Source organism: Maylandia zebra, linkage group LG4 (assembly GCF_041146795.1).
Source record: "Maylandia zebra isolate NMK-2024a linkage group LG4, Mzebra_GT3a, whole genome shotgun sequence".
In the NCBI taxonomy this organism is placed as follows: domain Eukaryota; kingdom Metazoa; phylum Chordata; class Actinopteri; order Cichliformes; family Cichlidae; genus Maylandia; species Maylandia zebra.
Window position 1 is genome coordinate 34786074 of NC_135170.1, and position 22782 is coordinate 34808855.

At 44.7% G+C, this 22782-nt stretch overlaps 2 protein-coding genes across 6 annotated transcripts in view; one reads left to right on the forward strand and one right to left on the reverse strand.

Annotated features, from left to right (window-relative positions):
- The first annotated feature begins 533 nt into the window (after positions 1-533).
- On the forward strand, positions 534-13969 carry LOC101467800 (nuclear distribution protein nudE homolog 1-B). 2 transcript variants are annotated; one of them, XM_004556404.3, is made up of 9 exons: positions 534-631; positions 1420-1543; positions 3228-3381; positions 6016-6164; positions 8090-8226; positions 8309-8575; positions 9618-9703; positions 10061-10206; positions 10556-13969. In XM_004556404.3, the coding sequence occupies exons 2-9, from the start codon at positions 1458-1460 to the stop codon at positions 10602-10604; spliced, it is 1074 nt and encodes a 357-aa protein (XP_004556461.1). In that variant the 5' UTR covers positions 534-631; positions 1420-1457; the 3' UTR covers positions 10605-13969. The 2 variants fall into 2 exon arrangements, with proteins under 2 accessions (XP_004556461.1, XP_004556460.1); XM_004556403.3 differs by having other exon boundaries at positions 559-773.
- Positions 13970-13978: 9 nt separating this feature from the next.
- Positions 13979-22782, reverse strand: part of LOC101483695 (uncharacterized) — a 30568-nt gene continuing 21764 nt past the window's right edge. For all 4 annotated transcript variants that reach the window (XM_076883455.1, XM_076883457.1, XM_076883456.1 and 1 more), the window contains 13 exons: positions 21815-21919; positions 21578-21730; positions 21213-21461; positions 20805-21017; positions 20503-20715; positions 19901-20062; positions 19574-19702; positions 19143-19231; positions 18669-18792; positions 18351-18559; positions 18151-18259; positions 17894-18066; positions 13979-16258 (listed from right to left, as the gene is read on the reverse strand). In XM_076883455.1, the coding sequence (XP_076739570.1) occupies positions 16024-16258; positions 17894-18066; positions 18151-18259; positions 18351-18559; positions 18669-18792; positions 19143-19231; positions 19574-19702; positions 19901-20062; positions 20503-20715; positions 20805-21017; positions 21213-21461; positions 21578-21730; positions 21815-21919 (2163 nt within the window). In that variant the 3' untranslated portion in view covers positions 13979-16023. The remainder of the gene's footprint in view (positions 16259-17893; positions 18067-18150; positions 18260-18350; positions 18560-18668; positions 18793-19142; positions 19232-19573; positions 19703-19900; positions 20063-20502; positions 20716-20804; positions 21018-21212; positions 21462-21577; positions 21731-21814; positions 21920-22782) is intronic.

Sequence of the window (22782 nt, forward strand, 5' to 3'; positions counted from 1 at the left end):
TACAAACACAGGACTGTCGTGAGCAGGGGCTCTTTAAAGTAGAACGCACACACAAAATAAACAACAAGTAAATAAAATAAAAGCTTTCCTGAACTTTTTTGCAAAAATAATTTACCACCCTTTCAAAAAACAAACAAAATCTATCTGAATTTATCACTTTTCTTTATGGCTGGCAGCTATTTATGAAACAAAAAAAATTGTTAAATAAATATAAACATAAATATATTTATATATGTTTTTATTTTGCAATTAAAAATAATAATGGTCTTGTTAATAACTTTTACATGCCTATATTCTAGAACTTTTTAATATTTGTTTTTTCGACACATTTCCAACAGCACTTAAAGGCAGCATCCTCTGGTAATCCATCAAAAACGTCTAGACTCTTGGGACTGTTAAGATCCCTTTTGGTAGATTCCCCCATTCTACATTGATATCATTACTGTGATTGGACAATAATTATAAACCCCGCCTGCCAGTCCTTGATTGACAGACAGTTCACCAATAGCGAGAGGCAACGAGGCTCCCTTGTAACCTCTGATTGGTGGATTGGTCTGGACAATATGAATGGCAAAGTGTATTGTTCGACGTCTTCCCAAAGAGCAGCAACTTTGCGGTTCTCCAACTTAAGGCGAGTCCGTTAAATTGGTTTGTTTGAACGATTCTGCTTGAAATTTCATCGTCAAAGCGCCACAAGTTAAAGAAGACATGGAGAAGATTTAGATTTAGTTCAATCTGGTTAATTTGTCGTCGAACGGAGACAACTGTTGAGCGTAAGTAGCTGAAGTCATATGTTAGTCTCAGCGGGGATTTAAATGGTTAAACTCCGTTAGCCCAACTAGGTGGCTAGCGGTGGCTTGTTTGCAGTCATCTAACTTTGTTGTATACGAGTTAAAAACCAATACGACTCTAAAGGAATGTGTTACTAGTATGAAAAAAAAGATAAACTAAGTTCTAGGTTTTGATGCAAGTCTTACTGCTCATTAAGTTCCCTTTTTTGGTCTCGCTCACAGTGTGACCAGACTCCATGTAAGTTTTTCATTTAAAATCGTTTACATTAGTTCAATTGCTTACACTATTTGTGGAAGTTGGAAATATTATTACGTTCTTGGACGCAACACGGTATGCTCCTTAATTCGGCATACACTCAGGTGTTCGATAAACTGCACTTAAAACTGAACGATGTTCTCCAAGCACGCCCTTACACCACGGATAGCTGCGACGAGCGAACTCTGAAAGTTCAGATTTGTTTTGTATAAATTCTGCTTCTTTTCGTGCCGGATTATTGCGAAAACTCACAAGAATCATCTCAATTTATTTCCTACTTCAGGTCCTGTTTTTTCACAAGCCTGTGTAACAATGAAGATAAACTGGCCGCTTTCAAACAGTAGTTCAGCTCTTTATTGAAATTGCCCACAGACTAGTGTTGGTGTGTGAGAGAAGAGCCTGCCCTAGAGATGGGGGACCGGGAGCCTCCAGTGTTTGGGTCCCTGGAGGAAGAGCTGGAGTACTGGAAGGAACAGGCTGCCAAGCACCAACAGAGGTATGGCCCCTGGTGATCTTCTTATAATTTTATTAATTTATAAACCCTAAGCTGTATATAGAATGAAGTGGATGTGTATCTTAATCTCACGTTAAATTCACCGCTGGTGGCGTGTTTAAAAATAGTTGGGAGTGAGACATGTTTATCACTGTGTTGCATCACGTTCTTCTTTTATCAGCGCTCAGAGTGTTTAGAAAACCAAATGTTTCTCCGTTCTCAGTGGATATTGGATTTCAGCACTCCCAGCTGTCGTAGGTTTTTGTTTCATAATGTGCCAAATGTTTTCGACAGGTGATCGGTCAGGGGCCGCTAAAGCACGTTTAACATACCCCGGATATTTTTTCCTTATCTGGCTTCACTCGAACATCCACAAATAAATCAACCTGGGGTCTAACAGCGTAGCCGAGGCAGGGTTTGCAGCATCTGACCAAGCAGAAACACTGAGAGGTCTGCTGGCAGCAGCTGATTTTTAGGGCATGTGGACACGTGTGAATGAGAGTTGGCTTTACGAGGTTTATTCAGTCGGGCTGGAAAACTGTTGCTATGTTCATAAAGTTTATTTGAAGCCCAGAAGGAAAGCTGACTAAAAGCATGACTGTATAAGTTAAGTCTTCTGTTAATCTCACTGTATTTTTATTTTGTATCATTTCTGCTCCATCGTTAGGAGTTTTTAACGCTCTGAAAGCAAAGAACACAAAAGCAAAATTCAAATTTGGGTTATCAATAAGTAAGAACGCCGTTTGAAGTTTACATGTTTAGGCTCATAGAACAATAAAATGGTTTTTAAATCGTACATAACGGAACGAAAAGCAGCAGTGACGTTGCTTCAGTGGATCTTTGTTTGTTACTGGTGCTCTTATAAACTTCAGACGCTCTTACTATCTGGGTGCTGAGGCCTTGTTTGTCTTCAAGCACATTTCCAGAGAGCTGATTGGCCAGTAGAAAGTGATTTAATACCTGTTGATTTGTGTTCTCGCTTCTGAGCAGGTTAGGTCTGGAGCGTGAGTTACCATGGTGGTGAACCGCATGTGTAATACTGCGTCCCTGGGTCCTAAAGCTGCCTGCTAGTACGAGCTTTCAGACTGCAGGCGGGATGGTTTAATCTGGAGCTGTGTGTTGGAGTCTGAGCAACACGCAAATAATAACAGGTTGTATGTTTCTCTGCAGCCTGAGTTAGGGTTCGGGGCATATGTCGTTCAGCATTAGTGGGGCCTTCACAGATGTTCATATTACCAATCTAACATGCACTGATGCTCCGCCAGACCATCGCTGATGCAGGTCTTCTTGCAGTTTACTGATACATGACACATGTTGCTGTAATCAAATGAAAAGTGAAAATAGATTTGTCAAAGTCTAAACATTTATTTGTAATTAGGGAGGTCTGCAAATGAAGGCCGCCTTCTTTTTATTTTTATTTTACACAGCATCCCAACATGCTTGTACCCCCTCCCCCAGTTAAACAGCTTCCCATAATGCTGACTGTGGTTATGTTGGTCAAGTTGGGTCCAGCTGCATCTGGTTTAAATTGATCCAGATCTTTGTCTTAAACATCGTCTTGGTCTGATTGTTTTCACTGGAAGAACCAAACTCACAACCCGAGCTGTATTCATTTAGGAGTTGGGATTGATTTGCAGTGAAAATATCCAACGGTAACAAACATGCGGGGCATGTTCTGTGTTTTCAGTGCAGAGGAAGCTCAGGAGGAATTGCAGGAGTTCCAGCAGATGAGTCGGGACTACGAGGTGGAGCTGGAGACGGAGCTGAAGCAGTATGAGACGCGAAACCGCGAGCTTCTGACTGCCAACAACCGGCTGCGCATGGAACTGGAAAACTATAAGGTACGGGAGACGCAAGGAGTTCTCAGTATTCTGCATCTCAGCTCTCCAAGCTAACTCAAGACTGAAAACTGAGACTCCACCAATGAAGAAATGAAACTTTCCAGCATTCAGCAGCAGAGAAGACCTCCAACAGAGCCCTGATTTTCAAGATACTCCCTTTGATTCTCTGAAGCTACAGTCACAGTGGGGGAAACGGTGGTGGGAGACCACAGCATGACCAAAATTATTGCAACTGTGTGCAATGAACTTCAGCACAGGAAGCAGGTCTGCGACCAGCTGCAGACATTTACAATCTTCAAAGTGACTTTGGTGCGTAACTGTAGCAACAAGACAGTCAGTCTGCTACCAGCGTGCAGCTGAACGAGATGGAAAATCAGCAAAAAGTGCAAATCTGGAGCCGTGTACACCGAGATTCACATTAACAACTAGCTTTCAGAGTCCTTTCGATTCAAAATTCCTCCACAAATAGTGACGTAGTTGCTGCAGGATCATTTGCTTATTTTCCAGACATGCACATCATTTTTTAGTCAAAGTGAATATGTTAATGTGCTGAGGAAATGCAGCGCTTCAAACACAGAAAATAATGGGCAGATTTCAAATATGAGAATCTTTGACGAAGCAAAATGAAGAGAATCTCCACCTAATCAAATACCTGCACCACCTCACCTGGCTCATCTTGATGTGGAATAGCAGTAGCTTTACTCTGAGCTGCCATGCTATAGGAGTCAGTTTCATAATTTATAAAGAAAAAGTAGTGAAAACCACAAATGAGACAGTTCTGTTCAATTCACTGTCTTTCCTCAGTTTTCTGTTTACTTTATTCACACAAAGTAAATGTTGAAAGGGTTATTGCACTGGTGACCGAACCTGTATTAGGCTCGGATATATGGCTAATTTTTCAGCGTTTGATGTTTAAAAAGCATAAATGTTGTCTTTTAAGATCCTGCAGAAACTCTGAAAGGAGCTTCTGTGACGCAAGTCCGTATCTAAACTTGAACTAAAGTGTTCAGCCGTCTTTGAATTTGCATTCAGCCGACTGACCGTTGAAGCGGCTTTGATGAGGATTTTCATATCGCTCAGCTGATTGCGAGTCGGGTTTTCTGGCTCTGGTTTGCCTGCAGTGAAGAGGAGCCGCTGCTCAGCGTAAGCAGCACGCTCTTCGCTCTCACAGAGGATCGATTCAGGCCAGAGAGAGGCAGCTGACGCCTCCTGCGCTCCATCTGTGTCTGGAGGGGATGGCAGTACCTCCAGAAGATCCTTGGTACAAATCTCATTCGTTTGTCCCGCTGCTGTGCACAGAGCCGGGTGTGCGCCGGCATTTTGAGGAGCTCGGTTAAAAAGCAAAAAGGGGACAATGGCGCAGAGTTTGTTCATGGTGGGCGCCGCGCCCCCGGTGCCAGGCACAGTGAAAATGACGTCATGCCATTGTGTTTGATGGTGAACTGTCCCCACACGCTGCAGTGATAAGACGGTTAACAGCTGTATCTGCTGTTGCGCTCACTGCTCAGAGCCAACATCAACCCTGACGCTTGCTTGTAATGATGAGGGTGCCGTTTTCTCCTCGTCATACAGAATGCAGCAGCCTGACGCTGGACCCAGACTTCTGTGGAGCGTCTGTGCAGACGGCTCCGGCGTTGCTGCCTGTGTGAGCAGCATCGATGGGGACGGTGGTGTCACCAAAACGTTGGAGAGAGAAATGCAGAATAATTTACTTTTAGATGTTGTTTTTTATATTAATATCTAAATATGCAGCACGATTCATGACTAAGGTTTTGAAATAAATGCTGAACACTGGCTGCTCTGTCGTTCACAAGAAATATGAGAAAATGTTGACGTCCTGGAGGCGAACCCTGCTACAAAAAACCTTCCAGGTGTACGAAATAAGAGACAGAGTTCAGATGGTCTCGCGGCACAGAAAAGGCTTCATCTTGGAAGGATTTTTGCTGTGCTGGATGAGAATTTATTTATTTATTTTCTGACAAGGCCAAAATAACTCCAGTAAAGTAAGCGAAGGACCAGACTTTGAAGAACTGAAACATGGCGACACTTTGCTGAATCAAACATTTGAGCCCAAACTTTCAACCTGGCATAAAAGATTCGACTAAAGAAATGTGAACATGTGAAGTGTTTTTGTGACAGACTGGGTGCAACCAAGTGCCCGAAGATACAAATGAAATTTGGTTCTTTGCTAAATTGTCTGACTGACTCGTCGCTTTAGCTTTGGAGCCTTTTATGCTTGAATGATTCGTAGGTCGGTGTGAAGCAGCTTGACAAACAAAAGGTTCTGACAGAGCTCGGGTCTAAAGGCTGGATTGAAAACGAGCGAAAAAAGCTCTTCAAGTCTGACATTTGTTTATAAAGGTTGAATATTATGCCTTCAGTCGTGGTTTCTTCATTTGTGAGGCATTTGAAAGGTTCTCTGGTGTATTTGATTCTTGAAACGGTTTGTTTTTACTAAAAGTTTATTCATTTATTTCTGCCTTTAAAGCTGAAATCAATCCTCTTGAATATTTGTTGAGGTTTAAGCCGAGTTCCTGAAGATCTGCTCCACTCCAGCCGCCGAGGTCTGTCTTTATTTTGCTTCTCATTCTCTCTCTGACTGTATTTTTCTTGTATTTTCGTCCCTCCTGCCAGGATAAGTATGAGACGCAGCACTCTGAGGCCTGTCGGCAGATCTCCAGCCTGGAGGGAGACCTGGCTGAAACCACTGCCGTCCGAGACCAGCTTCACAAATACATCAGAGAGCTGGAGCAGGCCAACGACGACCTGGAGAGGGCCAAGAGGTCAGGAGGAGCATGAGCATGGTTTTATTGAATTTCCAGAAATAAATGAAGAAATTTAAGTTAAGTGGAGGTAAAAGAAACTGGAAAATTGTACATCTGTCCACCAAAACGGGCTCGAAACCAGCAGAAGACAAATGTAGAGAAACGACAACAAAAAGCTGCAGGGCTCCAGGTTTACTGATTTATTAAATAAATGACATTTTGAACATGCATGCTCTTAAATCAGATGATTGTGGTACCACCTTAAATCACAGCGCCCAATCAGTTCTTTGATATTGTCCAGTTAAAATATAAAAATGAGCCTTAAGATATTTTTCAAAAACAAAATATTAAATATACAGAAATAAAACATTGATAAAATATGAACAATGTATGTTTTTATAACCTATTAAATAAATTAGAAGAAGAAACAGTGAAAATAATTGAAATAATTGGGGGAGAATAAAAAAAAAAAAAAAAATATATATATATATATATATATATATACATACATATATATATATATATATATACATACATACACACACACACACACACACACACACACACACACACACACACACACACACACACACACACACACACACACACACACACATACATACATACCGGTAAATGTAATAAGGAAAAACTCCAAACATTCATAAATGAATTAGTAAAATAAATCCTTTTTTTTTTTTTTTTTTTTTTTTTTTTTTTTTTTTTTTAAACATGCACTAACCAGCTGGTAAAAATGAAATGAGCCTTAAAAACAGCAGCAAGCCCTCCTCCACGACCAGAAGCTCTCAGAACATTAAAAAAGGTTCAGCCGGCACTAGCTCAATGAAGGTGCTTAACTCAGCGGGAGAAATCCAGGTTTCAGTCAGGAAGAGCAAATCCAGAACACGAGATACAAGGGCTGTCTCCCAATTCAGGGTCTGCAGCGTTATTTTATCCACACCCACCGCCGCGCTATGCATTCTGGGATATGTTGGGCCATGAAGTCTACACTGCCACAGCCTTAAAATTCAGGGAAATGAAGGACGCATTTCAGGGCCGCATTTCGAGCAGCCTTTGAATTGGGACAGCCTTCGGCGCGCCGCTGTGACGTAATCGGCCTTGAAATGCGGCCTTTAAGGCTGCACACCCTGAATTGGGATGCAGCCAAAGAATTCCTTCAGTATGAAGGTCTTGTTTGCCACCGACCTGGTATTTATTAGACCCAGCCTGAGAGGAACTGGGCCCAAAACTTCCGAGGCATTAGCAAGCAGATCCACCGGTCGAAGGTTGTTTTGTTTTTTTTGTTTGTTTTTTTGCCAACTCCACGCCAGCACAAATGTCGTAGAGGACAGAGAGTTGCAGGACCATTTTCGAGAGATGCAACGGGAACCAACCAGGAGTCCACGGCACGCAATGCAACCAAAAGTCACGGATGGAGCGGAGCTCATAGGGAAAATGAGAAATCCAGGATTTCAGCTTGACAAGACGACCTCCACGGTGACCCCGTCTCCTGCGTCGCTTCCGCAAATCCAGTGACAGTGGTAGGGAACGCCAGTACGGTGGTACTGGTTCCAGATAGGGAGGCAAAAAGCCTTGGTTGTCACATCCAGGCCGGTCAGACATCCGGACATTTTTTTGACTTAAAGACACTTTTAGTACAATTTTACCTTCATAAATGAATCTTTTCTGAGTAACAGGTGGATTCAGATTTTATTCAGTTTTTCAGTTTTGATCCTTCATAACTCCAGAAGTTCAGGAGAAACATGAAAAACACCTTTCATAGTTTCAACAGCAAAACTGCAGCGGCTCTGGTGTCTGCTCATCTCCATGTCTGCTTTGCTGTCCTCTTTCCTGGTCTCTCTTGTTACAGGACAGACTCGCTGATTTTAATGCAGTGACCCTGTAAACGGTCTGTTTTGTGACGTTTCTGGTTCGGTGCCTTTCAGGGCGACGATCATGTCACTGGAGGACTTCGAGCAGAGGATGAATCAGGTCATAGAGAGGAACGCCTTCCTCGAGAGTGAGCTGGACGAGAAGGAGAACCTGTTAGAGTCCGTCCAGAGACTGAAGGACGAAGCCAGAGGTGCAGCGAGATCTTTTTCTTCTGCAGTTTCGTTCGTGTTTGCTTTTGCTCGTCTTCATCACTTCTTTGTGTGTCTGCACAGACCTGAGGCAGGAGCTCGCCGTGCAGCAAAAACAGCAGGTACAGGAGAGGAAACCGTCCTTCAGCAGTGCAGCCAAAGAGCCTTCTTCATCAGCGTCGTCGTCCTCGGCTGGGCTGCCCACCCCTCCTCTCACCCCGTTAGACAAAAGAACAGAAGACAAACCCGCGTCTTCGTCCTCTAACCAGCCCCTTCCCTCCGCCGCCACGCCGCCCAGACCCCCCGCCTCCGCAGAGCCCTTCAGCACCCCGCAGCCCCCCGTCAGCAGAGGTCAGTCTATGTTCTGTGGTGGTGTTAACCTTTTTACCATCCAGCTCTGTTTATGAAGTGTGACTTTCTCAAAATGTGCTTGAAACACAACCTGAGCTCTTCTATAATCAGTCGTATCTGAGCCACAGCGATTCCAAGAACATGCTTTATGCCTGATTCAAGAAAAAGCTCCAAAAAGTTTCAGATCCCTACAGATAAACTCTCTTTAGTGACACTAAAACAACTATAAAAGCTTCTGGCATCATAAAAAACAGTGCTGTTCTTTTCTTGCTGCTAATTATGGATTTGCCCGCGATAAGCGCTCAAACTGCTCGGCTGAAATCCAACCAAACTGCCCGTGTTTACTGCTGCTGGGAAAGGATCAGCGCCGATCCTGATTGGTTGCTGAGCTGCCCCGTGGTGGAAACTACACCGAAAATACTGGGGGCTCATTTTGTAGTTGGCAACAGTATCCAGGAAGAAAGAAAAAATATGATGTTTTTTGTTTGTCTTTTCTGAACAAAACCGCCAGTGGAAAGGCTGCAGCAGCACTTTTAATATAGAAAATCCCCTTTGGTGTTTATTTTCTGTGGATCCTGAAGGAGAAACGGGTCGAGCTCAGTGTTCAGCTTTTATTTTACTTTATTTGTATGTGTCAGCTGTCCTGCATGGGTTACCCTGATCCTGTGGAGTGGGTTTTGCAGCAGTAGTCTCAGTTCTGCAGCTTCAGTTTAGGTCCGTGTGGGTCCGTGAGTCGGGTCTCATCCTGCTGCAGGTTCTGGTTAGCCTGACATCACCGGTGGAGTCCGACTCTGTCGACGGGCGACCCTTCCACCAGAGAAACACGAGGCAGGAAAGGACGGAGCGGACTCGCCAACAGTGAACTTTCACAATAAGAGTGTGATGATTGTTGATAAGTTTGAATTGGCTACAGATGATGATCATATTCATGAATCTGATTATTTGTGAATGTTTTCTTTAACTAACTGCTTTATCGAGTGTAAATCGGTCATCCTGCTCGTCTGTTTTCGTTATCACTGTGAGCTGCGTGTCTGTTTCTCAGGTGAAAGCCTGTCTGGGACCCCGCTCACCACGTCGGCGAGGATCTCTGCTTTGAACATTGTCGGAGAGCTGCTGAGGAAAGTCGGGGTAAGAAGCTCTGCTCGTGTTTTTCATCATCTGACTTACCGTCATGTGATGCTGCAGGCAGTTTCTCAGAGTCCATTAAACATTACACAGACTTATCTTTGACTTTTGGGAAGAATAACACAGCCAGTGATTTTTCTTTCTTTCTGTTTTTAAATCACCGGTACAGAGTGAAGACAGTAACTTGGCATATTTTTAGATAAACAATAGTAAGATGGGAGCAAAGCAAGAAAAGCCTTAAAAATTATACAAAAGGTACTTGGTGTCACATGACAGGAACATGTGGTCCGTTATGGCCGGTGGTTTGTGACACTCATTAAATCAGAGATTTGAACCTTTCGTTTTTTCTTCTCCGTTCAGAGTCTGGAGTCCAGGCTGGCATCGTGTCGGGAATATGTCCAAGAGCAGGCGGTGAATCGCAGAGCCCACGCTGGTGGACAGGGGGCAGCAGCGGGTCAGAGCAGCTCCTCAGAGAGCCATCCAACCAACGGCCTCTACAACAAGGGGTGAGCTTCTGTGCAGCCATGAAAGGCAGCGTAAGACTCACTGTAAGTCTCCTGCTTATCAGGGGAACCTTCATATTACTGAGAGAGGCCTAAAAATTTGGATGCATGTGTTTGGTCATCTAAACTTTCCACTGTTGCTTTCCTCGCCGGTCAGCATCGAGCGCATTAGTGAGATGAACGACTGATTTTCTTGCTGTAACGTACGATGCTGCAGCCCCGGGTTGTTCTGCAGATTTACTGATCTTTATTAAAGTCCGTCCTGTGAAGTGGAAATACTCACTCTGTTGTCTGATCAGAGATGGCACTGAAAGACGTTCGGAGGTTGTGACTGTTTACTTGTTGTTTCCAGGCTCGTTAAGAGGTTGGATTTAGGAGCTGGATCCAAGCTGCTGCTGTGAAAGTAAAAGTGCTGCTGGGCCCGTCGTCTCCGTCCACCCCGGGTCTCCCGAACGTGACACAGGTATCGCCCTTGTCGCCTCTTCAGGACACAGACTACCGAAGCTCTGAGGATACGTTACTCCAGACACGTCGGGATGTTTTTGTTTGTTCGTTAACAGGACTCTTTTCAGCACTCGCACTTGGCTTTGAACTGATCTACTGGACCCTCTCAGCTCCTTTTGTTTGGATCTTCTTGTTTTCCCCTCTCCCTCTAAAAGTTTTGTTCAGATTAAACACAAAGTGAGCTTGAGAGACGTCTGATGGCTGAGCACTGGACGGGCACCTTTATGCACACACTGGGGGGTAAAACTGCCTTTAAACCTCCTGACAGTCAAGAAGCTTCCACCGTCAGGAGTGTCTCTGAGTTCACACAGAGAGGAGATGATGAGCACACGTGGTGGCCTAGAAAGACGATATGTTTACACATTCTTACAGACTGAGCAGAGACTTTGACTACGTTACTTAGGGCTGGGCAATGTGTCGATTTGGTAAATACGTCGATATATTTTCAAAAAATCCACATGGTTTACTTCTACGTGTAGCGTGAATAATGACTTGAAATGTAACGGTACATGTTAACTTAATGTCTGTGGTAGCAGAAAACTTGAGGAGAGGGAAATCAGACTTCGTTAACAAAAACACATTTTTACCTCGCAGGAAGCCGGATTTACCCGTCACTTCAGATCCAAACTGACTGCAGGGTTTCTGCCGCTGTGCTACAACCCTGCCCCAAGCTGCTGGGATTAATGGCTTTTCCTAGCAAAACCTCTGTAACCACCTTTATCATAGTAACTAAAGCTAAACTAAAAGGGCGGCGTGGCAAGTCAACTACTAAAGGCCAGGAAATACCCCAGAGGTGTTTCCCAAACTTCCACGCCACCACGTTTATTAGAACCAACCGAAACTATTGAACGACTAACTCTGCCAGTAACCACCGCCATGCAGTAACACGAACTAATGATGAGCAGCTTCTGCTCTGGCAGGTAAACTTCCTGTTTTTGTGAATGGAGTCTGGTGGAGCGTTGCAGCTTCTTGTTTTACCACAAAGAGCAACTGTGAAAAGTCTTTTTTAACAGAGCTTCCACTTAAACCCGCAGTGACTGAACCTCAAACAAGCAGCGTTTATGTTCAACAGCAGAACGAAAGGTGGACGCAGACTGTTGGTGAGCGGTCACGTGACCGCTCAGGATGTAATGTGTATTAATGTTTTTGTCTATATCGCCCAGCTCTAACATGACCGAAGATTTTACTGCTGAGGCAGCAAAGCTCAGAAGAAATAGTGTTGTTACCTTTGACCTTTTATAAGGAAGTCACAGACAGCACGGTCACGGAAAGGTGACGCGCTGTCTGTGACTATTTTTGAAGGATCCTGCGACACCAGGTGACCTTTTTGGGATGTATCTGTCAAAGGTGTCTAAATGTGTTTATAATGATTAATTGAATGTGAGAAGTTGGCTCCTCTGCAGCTCCATGTGGCCCTTTGGCCTCGTTCTGTGGTTCACTCTTTGCCTTCTGGTTCTCGGGCAGTTCTCCATGAATTTCATTTTAGTTTGTCAAAGTCAGGCTAAAACCTAGATTGAGGTGGGCCGAACACAGTAAACGGTTTTGTTTGGGTTTATTAGTGTTATTGTCTTAATTATGGAGTTCAGCTCAGTTTGTCATCAATAACCTGATTGTAGAGGAAGGAGGCTTTCTCACAGTTTAAGTTTGTGGCTGTCCGTCCACACGTGGCGTTCATAATTCTGCCATCTACAATTATTTCACGAAGACTAACCGATGGACATAATGAGCTGGTCTGACTCCGCCCTCCTGGATTGTAACTGGTAGTCTTTGTTCTCAGTGTAGTGCAGCGTAAACCAGCTCTTCACCACTTTGCTGTTTTTAACTCGCAGTCCGACTGCAGGATGAAACTTTCTGAAGAAGCAGCTGAATGATTTCTTTCAAAATCAGAGCGAAAGCATTGTCCACCTCGTTTGGTGCGTTCACACTAAAGAATCGAAGAATCGTCATATGAAAATCCACAATTATTCAATCGTGACAGCCAACGAGACGAGGAAGAGTCCAGCCCACAGCTGGAATAACGTTTCAGTAGCATATTTTCAGAGTTTCGCAGGAAGTCTTCCTTTTCTCCACGTTCTCCAAGTTAACTTGAGTAATGCCTCGAGATTCAAACAGCGACGGGTGTCAGGAGAATCTCAGCTGATCGCCTGAAATATTTTTACCTCCATTCATGTCACCAGCTCAAAATTTAGTCTCCTTCTTTGCATAAACTTTGATTCTTTTTTCTGTGAACGCACCATAACGCTCAGGTGAAGAAGATGAACCCGATAAAACCGGTTTTATTTCTCTGTGTGGTGGAAACATTAGGAAAGATTAGCCGTGGATATTCATCGTTCCTGGATGATGATTACTAATGATTCTGGAGACTTCCCTTCAGACCAAAGTTCAGTTTTATACTTAAAATGTTTCACTTAAATCACCAGCTTGACGTGAAATTTACAGGTAACATTAATGCCTCTAACAGGGTGAAACTTTATAACTTATTGTAAATTCCTGCATTTAAACAAACAAGAAACAAAACTTTTTAACCTTCCAAAACGAACCAAAGCTACCAACAGAATGTAAATAACTGCTATAAATTTGTGCCCAAATTGTACCAGGATACAGTGCAGCAGGTCTGGGAAAGCAGCCGCAACATCTGGTGAAACACTGCCCCCTGCTGGTTAAAGATTGCAAACGGTAGTTACAAAAAGTACCTCTGGCGACCCTCAGGATATTTCAGATGAGCTTTTATGCTTATAAAAATATTTGTTCCGTCCAAAAGTTTGATGTTATAGCTAACGTGTAGATGTTAGATGATTCTAATGATGGAGATTTGTGAGATCTGTGTGGCAGACGGGTAGTTTAGGCACTTTTTAGTCTGTGGAGACGTTTGTTAGATCCCTCTGCAGGGCTACTTCTGTCTTTCCAGGAGTGAAATCTGAAACATCTTCTGTTTCTGAGGAGATTCGATTACTTCAGTGAAGGCTACTCGTGTTTTATGTTAAAAAAAGTATGTCGTAGTGTTGTCTACTCACTGTAGGGTCACTAAAATGTAGGATGAGGATGTGTAGGTTGGGTTGCTCAAGCCTTGAGTCAGGACCTGTTATAAGTAGCCGCTCAGGGTGGGAGTAAAGCAACAGGCTCTGGTGTTTTTCTTTTGCCTTATGTGACTCTGTAAAATGAAGTGCTTGCATGCTCACATGAAGTGCTGAAGACCTGTTCTGGCCTTTGTTGTTTTTTACCTTCAGCGCTGCTTCTGAAAAAGCAATAAAACTTGAAACGCACAGAAGGATTGTCCTTTTTCATTTTTATTTATCACAGGAAGTGGAAACAGAAAACATTTGTAAGAGTTTGGTTTCAGTCTGATATCATTTCTGTGGTTTACAGAGCACAGACTCCTGCTTCACCCTTCGCCAAGTGTGGGGGACTTTGAGCCTTCTGTGAGTATCTGTGAGATTTAAAACCAAGTGTGTCAGGAATTAATGTGGACCCGGTTGGAAACATACAGATTTTCTCTAAATATTCCTGAAACCCTCAAAGAAAGTCCAGAAAGGATCGCCTCAGTTTGTGCACTGAAGAGTTGCATATGATCTCCCGAATCCTGGCAAAGCCAGAAGGTTGTTTAGACAAAACAAAAGATCTACAGGTAATATTTTGACAGGAAAATCACACTGATGACACAAACCGAGGCGAGCAAGGCCGACTTCTTATATAAGAGTTATTTAGCTTATTAACACTCCACGTAACAAAAGCTGAAACGGCAAACGTTCATCTAAAGTGTGCAGCCTAAATTCCTCCTGTGTTAAAGCAGCACAGATTGTTAAAGTGTGACGGCAGGGCTGGAGCTGGCAGCTCTTCAGCTGTTGTCTGAACCTCGTTTTATTCAGTTTGACATTGTGAAGCCAGGATCCTCCCCACAGGTACACGGATGGTTTTAAAAACTGCTTTTATCCACCTGTTGTACAGTTTAGAACACAGTTTACTGTAAATGAAGATATTCCAAAACTGCTAGGTTTGGTTTTTGGGTTTGTGCAGTTTCACTGCATCTGATTGGCTGAGTAGACCTTTAATAAAGGGTGATGCTGCCATCTGTTGGTTAGGAATGCTCCTAACAGCACTTTAAAGGAGAACTATTGAGCTAATTTATTCATCTTAAAGCTTCTTTGTTGGTCTAAAAACTGCTGCAGTGTTGCACTGTAGACACATCCTGCTCATGTTTGTCTCCACGTTATGATTCTTAGACTCCACCTGAGGAGCTTTGCATGATTCATGTCCCATTTGTCCACCTATCTTCAGGTGTGTGTGGCTTGTGTGCCCGAGATGAGCAAACTGTGATAAACAGCGTTTAGAGCAGCCGGAGCTCTGGGCTCACAGGGACTCTTGTACATAATCATCTCATTATTAGAAACCCTATATGAGCGTAGACTGCTGGAACAGTGAGAAGATTTAAATGTTTTCCACCAGTTAATAATTAATAATTCTTTTCCTGTGGAGCTGCTGTCAGGACAGGGATGAACAGGCTCAGATGCAAAGCTGCAGATATTTGGACAGGAGATGCCAATTAAATTTTACCAATTCAATGAAATTAATTTCTATATTTCTATAAACTAGAGCGGCAGACTTTGGCGGGACTAATGGGACCCAAAATCTGAAACTCATTAAAATCAGCTTTAAGAGTTCTTGGGTGAATTTAGGAACCTTACTGTGGTGTTTTACATGTATTTGCAGGGATAAAATGTTTTTTAAAATAATTGGAGATATGTGCATATTTATGGAACAACAAAAGAAGGGAAATTCATCCACAAAGAATCATAAATTAATTAAATTGGTCTCAAATCTCACAGATTATTTCCTATAGAAACAGATTATGTATAAAATGTAAAAGCGTAGGCACAGAGGCTTTAAAATGCTCTCAGATGTGACGGTAAAACAAATTCTCACACTGAGGAAGTGAAAGTGGAACATTTGGAGAGTTTTTGCTCGTAAAATAACATTTTACTGACTTTTAGTGTCAGAAATAATTAAAAATAAATAAATAAATGATCAGACTAACAGGTTGGTAGCATTGTATGGATGAAGTATGAAATACTTGCGCTAATATTTCTAATATTTGGGACATTAAATTGTAGCTTCAGGCTATTAAATGACTTTTTTTCTTGTTTTGTTGGGGATAAATTTGGTCCGTCCACAGTTTGTCCCTCAGTGTGTTTGGAATAACTTAAAAACAAAACTATTTGCTTCAAACATAAATCCATAGTATTGATTAAATATCCAGCTCCTCCTGTGACTCTACGCTTGGTTGTTTCCTAAAACACTTCTTTATCTGCTCCTGGTCGTCTACTCATTGGGGGAGCAGGTGTAGACCTCGGCACGGGGCTCCAGAGGTGGGGTGCGGGCGGGTGAGGAAGGTGAGGGAGGCTCTTCCTCGTGCAGCTCCACCGAATTCTCTTTGATGTTGCTCCTCCGGTTGATGCTCCCTCCGAGCCCCAAACTCCTCATGCTGCCGCCACCACTGCTGCGAGGAGTGGAGCTGCTGTACAACATCTCCCCACCAGCACCGCTGCCGCCACGCCTGGGAACACCCGACACATCGGGAGGAAGAGGAGGGTCAGAAAGAGAGGAAAGGCGGCAGAGGAAGAGGAAATGGCTTTCTGCAAAGCAAAATAATTAAGAGGTAGGGCCTGAAATCCTGAAGCAGGAGTAAACTGGAGGCAGAGCAGTGAGGGGGGGGAAAAAAGCCCGCTGAGGAAGAGGAGAACATTCCCAGAAGGCTTTGAGTTTGCAGATCAGAGGCGCCTGAAGACGAGTGTGAAACAAGAGCAGCGAGACATGAAAGGAGCAAAAGGAAATTTAAAATCACAAGTGAGCTCGTCTTCGACACTCAGCCGCTACAAACACGAGAGCGTTCGATACATTCAACAACAAAACACTTTGATTTGTGGAGACTGTCACTGAGGCTCATTTATGAGGGAAGTGTCCTGTTAAAGCTGAGCTCTGATTGGTTACTGAGAGGGAGCCGATGCTTCCAGCCTGTCAGAGCGCAGGATTAACCAAAGAGCCCCACCTTAACACCCGGAGGACACACATCTGTTTGGGGCATCCAGTGAAAAAACTAGTTGGCGTACCTGCTGTGGTGACTCCATCAGTGTTTTAAAGCAGAGTTATTAACTTACCAAATATAACCAACTAGTTTCCAGCATTTAATTTGGTCAAGTAACTTTTGGCATCTCCACCTAAGCAGGAAGATTTTAATGACTACACCTCGACAGGTAGTTTTTCTGCTAGAGTAGCTAATGCGTCCAAATTTGTCTGTTATGAACTCTCCTCCACCTTTCTTCTGATTGGCTGTCTATCTTAAAGACGAGGTTTAACCAGAAGGTGGGCGGGGCTTCTGTGCCGTGTGACCATATTAGCGAGATCCTCTCTCTGTGACGACATTCAGATTCAAGAGAGGACAAAACAGTAACTGAGGGATTGCTGTTCATACACTGATCAGGCACAAGGTTATGACCACACACAGGTGAGAGGAGTAACACTGATTCTCTTCATGGCGCCAGCTGTTAGTGGGCGGGATATATCAGAGAGCAGGTGAACATTTTGTCCTTTTTGCAGAGCTGCAGACCAGAACATGGAGCCCTACCATCCGCGTGGATGTTACACCTACTAAAGCATCGTTGCAGACCATGTACAGCCTTTCATGGAGGCGATACTCCTTGAGGGCTGTGGTCTCTCTCAGCAGGCTAAAGCTGCAGAAATGGTTCAGGAATGGTTTGAGGTGTTGACCTGGCCATCGAATTCCCCAGATCTCAATCCAATCGAGGGTTTGTGGGATGTGCTGGACAAAGACGTCTGCTCCATGAAGGCCCCGCCTCAGAGCTTACAGGACTGTGTTGATGGTGCAGCTACCACAGCACAGCCTCAGAGCTGTTCTGGCAGGAAAAGGCGACCAACGCAATATCAAACAGGTGTTTATGATGTCACGCCTGATTGGTGTGTACTCATCGCACCATAAGAAAATGCAGCAATGCTTATTATGCCCGCCCACTGTGGAACAGCAGATACGAGAGGAAACAATTGTCATTTGTCTTGTTTCAAACTCCAGAGCAGAAGAGGCGCTGAGGTGACCTTTGCTCACATTGTTCTAGTTTTGCTTCGCGGTGGGTGTGACGTATTTATCGAACGTCTCTGTGCTCGAGACCTTCGTTACCTGAGTTTGCTCCTGAGCGAAGCAACCTCTCTGTTCAGGGCGTCGTTGGACTCTGTCGCCTCTTCCAGCTCCCTCTGCAGCTTCCTGCGGGCTGCCACCACGCGCTGCGCCTCCTCCTCCGCTTCCTCCAGCTGATGCTTCAGCTGCTTCACCCGCACGTTGCTCTTCTCCACCTGCAGGGGGCAGACATGGTTTTATTTACAGTTTGTAAATGACCAAAACTCTGAACTGTCATTCATCCTTTGATCTTGCGTCACCTGATCTTTGTACTGCTGCGCCTGCTTCCTCTCGTCCTCCATCTGGATCGTTAAATCTTTCAGTTTCTTCTCTTTCTGGCGCAGATTCTTAGCGTTGGCCTGCCGCTCTCTGCACAACAAAGTGGCACAAAGTCATCTCCTCAGTGCTCGGCACACGTTGAGTTGGGATCAACACTCCTCGTCCCACCGTGCGCCCTCACCTGCTCTCCACCTCCAGCTGCTCCTCGGCCTCTCGGAGTTTGGCCTCCAGAGCAGTGATGGAGGACTTGAGTTTGGAGCGGCCCTGGTCCTCCAGCTCCTGCAGCTTGGCCTTCAGCTCTCGGTTCTGCCTCTCCAGCTGCTGCCTGGATCCCTCCCTGCTCTGAGCAGAAGACCTCTCCGTGGCCAGCTCTGCTCCGAGCTGATCCACCTGTAGGAAAATCAGTTTCAGTGGCTGTTAGAGGAACTGAACTTGAGCATCAGCTTCACTGGTCAGGCCTGCTGTAATGAAATGAGATTAGAGACGATCATGAACCTACCAGCTGCTGGCTCTTCCTCAGCCGGTCGTTGAGGCCCTCCATGTTGGCCTGCTCCTCCTCCAGCTCCTCCTCCAACTGGCTGATCTTAGTCTCCAGACGACGTTTTTCATCGGACAGCAGTGACCTGAGCGAGGACATTCAAGTCAGAGTTAGATTTCGCCATCAGAAGACTAGAGATATAAATGACTCAGATATTTAACTAAATCTGAAAACATGATCAGTGTTCTTGCCGATTCCTGATTAATTCATTTACATTCAGAAATGTTTTCATTTAACCTTAAAATCTCAGTGACAGCCAGCTGGGACGACCTTTAGTGGATGTTAATGATCCCTAGATGACAAATTCCAGTGAATTTATTGATCTCTTCGGTTTTCCCCTCCCAAAGTAAAGACTAAAATTCCAGGAAGTGAAGTTGAAGCTTGATGAGACTCATGCTCCTCATTTTAAATGCATCAATAATGTAAGACACCTACTTTCCAGATGAGTTACTGGCCAGTTCCTCGGACAGCTCGTCTCTCTCCGTCTCCGCCTGCTTACGAGCTCTCTCGGCAGCTGCCAACGCCTGGACAGATGGAGACAGCAGTGTAAGAAACGATTTCCAGAGGACAACCTGTGCAATGCTGGTGAAGCCTGAAACCTTTATCGTTCCAAAAAGTGCTAAAAAACACTTGGAAGAAACTGATTCTGTGGATTAATCGCATAACGATAATGAGTATCTGCGTCTGACTGATTGAACTCGCTGTATAAAATCAGCTTTAGCTCTCCAGGCACGCCCTTTAAACCACATTTCTTCTGACCGCCCCTCCTCAGGTGGCCATATTGGGTCGATCCACCTCTCTGTGATTTCATACAAACTAAAGACTAAAAATTCAACGTTTAGAGCAGGCAGCTCCTACGGCCTTACCTCATTCAGATGCATGATGTCGGCCTCCATGGCCTTGGACCTGCGCTCAGACTCTCTGGCTGAGGCAAGGACCTCCTTCTGGGCTGCACGGGAGTCCTCCAGCTCCCTCTGGAGATCTTTCATCTGGCCCTGTGAGGAGAGCAAGGAGGCTCATGTGGGGTTTTGAACTGGTTTCTAAATACTTCAGCTCTTATAGTTACCCAAACCTGCTCAGGCAAAATGTGAAAATACATCAAACGTGGTTATGTTTAGGACTTTGTTAGGACAACTCAGCTTCAGAAACGACGAGTTCAGAGAAATAAGAAGTCAATAAAAGAGTTTGCTGACCTGGATTTTGCGGAGCTGTTTGAGCGCCTCGTCACGCCCCCTGCTGCTGGCCTCCAGCTGATCCTCCGCGTCCTTCAGCTCCCCCTCCAGCTTCTTCTTCCCGGCTGAAGCCTGACTTCGCTGCTTCTTCTCCTCCTCCAGCTCTGACTCCAGCTCTCGGACCTGACGGACGCCAAGAGGAAAACATTAGCTGTCTGAAAACTTGCGCTTTTTTCTTAACATGTGCTTAGAAATGTTCTCAGTAAGTGCACTGGCCAGTTTTGTTCTTACTGTTACATCAATGATAGCAAATCAGAATCTTTCTAAACCACTACCTGCAGTCTCCATCCCACCAGGTCTATTTCTCCAGATAAGGAAACAGATAAACCTCACAGTATTCGGGAGAGAGAAGTCTGCACCACTAAAGCAAAAAGCAGGAAGACCTCAAAGTGGAGAAACATCATCAAGTTTAAGGAGGAATCCAGTTCAGAGAATTCAAACTTCTTCTCCTTCTCAACTCTTAAAGGACCTAAATTATGATGATAAATTCTAAAACTGTGACGAGGTGCGAGTGTTTACAAAATGAGATGAAGTAAAAACCAGCGGTGGCGAGGTTTCCCGACCTGTTTCAGGAGCTGCTTCCTCTTCTCCTCTCCCAGCTCGTCGCGGGCCTGCAGCTCCCTCTCGTGCTGAGCTTTCAGAGCCTGACTGTTGACCTCCAGACGCAGCTTGGCATCCTCGGCCACCTGCAGCTCGTCCTCCAGCTCCTCCATCTGCGTCCTCATCTCCTCCACGATGGCCTCCAGGCCGCGCTTCGCCTTCTCCAGGTCATGCACCTGAAATATAACCAGAAACACATCCACCTTCATCGGAAATACTGACCACGGATAGTAGGAGTCGCTCGTGTCCAGGTTCAGTGTTTTACATTCTTTCCCACGTCGTCCTTGGAGCTGATGAGATCTTCCATCTCGGCTCGGAGCGCCTTCACCGTCTTCTCCGCCTCCTCCAGAGCCTCGTGGCTTTCTTCCAGCCCTCGGGTAAGAGCCAGCACCTTTGTCTCCTTGTCCCGCACCTCTGCCTCCGCTCGATCCCGCTCCTCCGCATACTTACAGGACACAGTGCGCTCCTCGGCCAGCATCTGATGGACATGGAGGACATTAGAGATCACAGATCATTGCAGGCTCAAAAAAAAGCACTGAGAGAAGCTTTTGTGGAACATCTGGTTCCTAGGACAAACTCTCCCGTCTTTAATACGTGTGGAAACAAAACTGGAAAATCTGAAAAACTGATCAGTGGGTAGGTAACTGAAGCAGTCATTGTGGAGCTGCCAGACCTGATCGAACTTCTTCTGCTTCTTCTCCAGGTTGGAGACGAGCTGCCGCTGGCTGTCCAGGTCCATGAGGACGTCCTCCAGCTCCTGCTGCAGCCGGCTCCGGCTCTTCTCCAGCTTGTCGTAAGCGGAGGCCTTCTCCTCGTACTCTGTGTTGGTCGCCTCCAGCTCACGCTGCAGACGCTTCTTCCCTTCCTCCAGCAGCTCCACCGTCCCCGACATCTCGTCCAGCTTCTTCTTGTAGTCGGACAGCTGAGAAAAGTCAGAAGAATGAGAACTTCAGTGTGAGAGAGGATGAGCTTAAGCATTAGGAAAAATCCCAGTCGGCCTTTGAAACGATTGCTTCGGAGACCCGGAGCAGAGCTGACCTGCATGTTGAGGCTGGACACCTGCCTCTCCACGGCCCGTTTGACCTCAGTCTCCTCCTCCAGCTGCTCCATGAGGCTGTTCCTGTCGTCCTCCATCTGACGCAGACGCCCAGACAGATTCAGCTTCTGACGCGTCTCCTCTGACAGCAGCTCCTGAAAGAGTTGGGGGGGAGGAGGACGCTGTTTAGAAACCTGGCTTCATGCATCACAGCATTTAGCAGTCAGGGTGCTCTTCACCTGTGTGTCGTGCAGCTGAGAGGACAGGCTGGAGACGTCTTTACCCAGCTTGATGTTCTTTCCCTCGGCCTCGTTCAGCAGACCCGTCACGCTGTCCAGCTCCAACTAACAGAGAAGAAGAGACGAGAACTGTAAACACAAAGGCTAAAGTCAAGCGCAGATACGTGTCTCTTTAAATCTGAGTGTGACTTTTCATGAAGATCCATTTGTTCTCTTTAAGTAGAAGAAGCAGAAAGTTTAAAGTTAACTGAGAAAGCTTACAGCTACTGCTGCCAACCTCTTTATCTCTGATTGGAGTTTAGGTCTTGTTGAACCAGCTAACACAAACACAGCCTGGATATTTAAGACTCTGTTCACATACTGTGCTCCTGATGAGCCTTTATCCTTTAAACCCAGAGACATGGTGGTAACTCAGATTATAATTTATTTTTACCTCAAAATATTCTTTGACTTCTAAATATGTTTGTTTACAATGCTTTATCTTTGCTTTAATAACCAGTTTATAAATCAATATCTGTTTTGTGCATTTTAGATGTACTAGTTTCTCATTTATCTGTAATTAGGATCTAAAACATTTCCAATTAGTTACTTAATCACATTTAAAGAGGAACTATTATGATTTAGGTCAATATTTGAATTATGTTTCAGGCACTTTTATTTCAGTTTGTCACTGATTTCCTTATATGGTCATAAGAAACACCCACAGTCACTCCTCATAGGAGGCGGAGCTTCCCATTTATTGACTGCGTTTGTGTAAGTAAAGCAATCTGGTAGCTAATCAGAGGACAGTGGCCTTTAAAGGAAGATGACGAGCTTGTTTCAGAGGACAGACTCGGGGACTTGTACTCTCAGGCATTCAAAGCTAATTTGGAGAAATCTCAGAATTAAAACATGAAGATGGAAAAGAGTAGAAAAAAGCCAACTTGTAATTATAAATAGCCGACTGATATCTTCCTATCTGACTCACT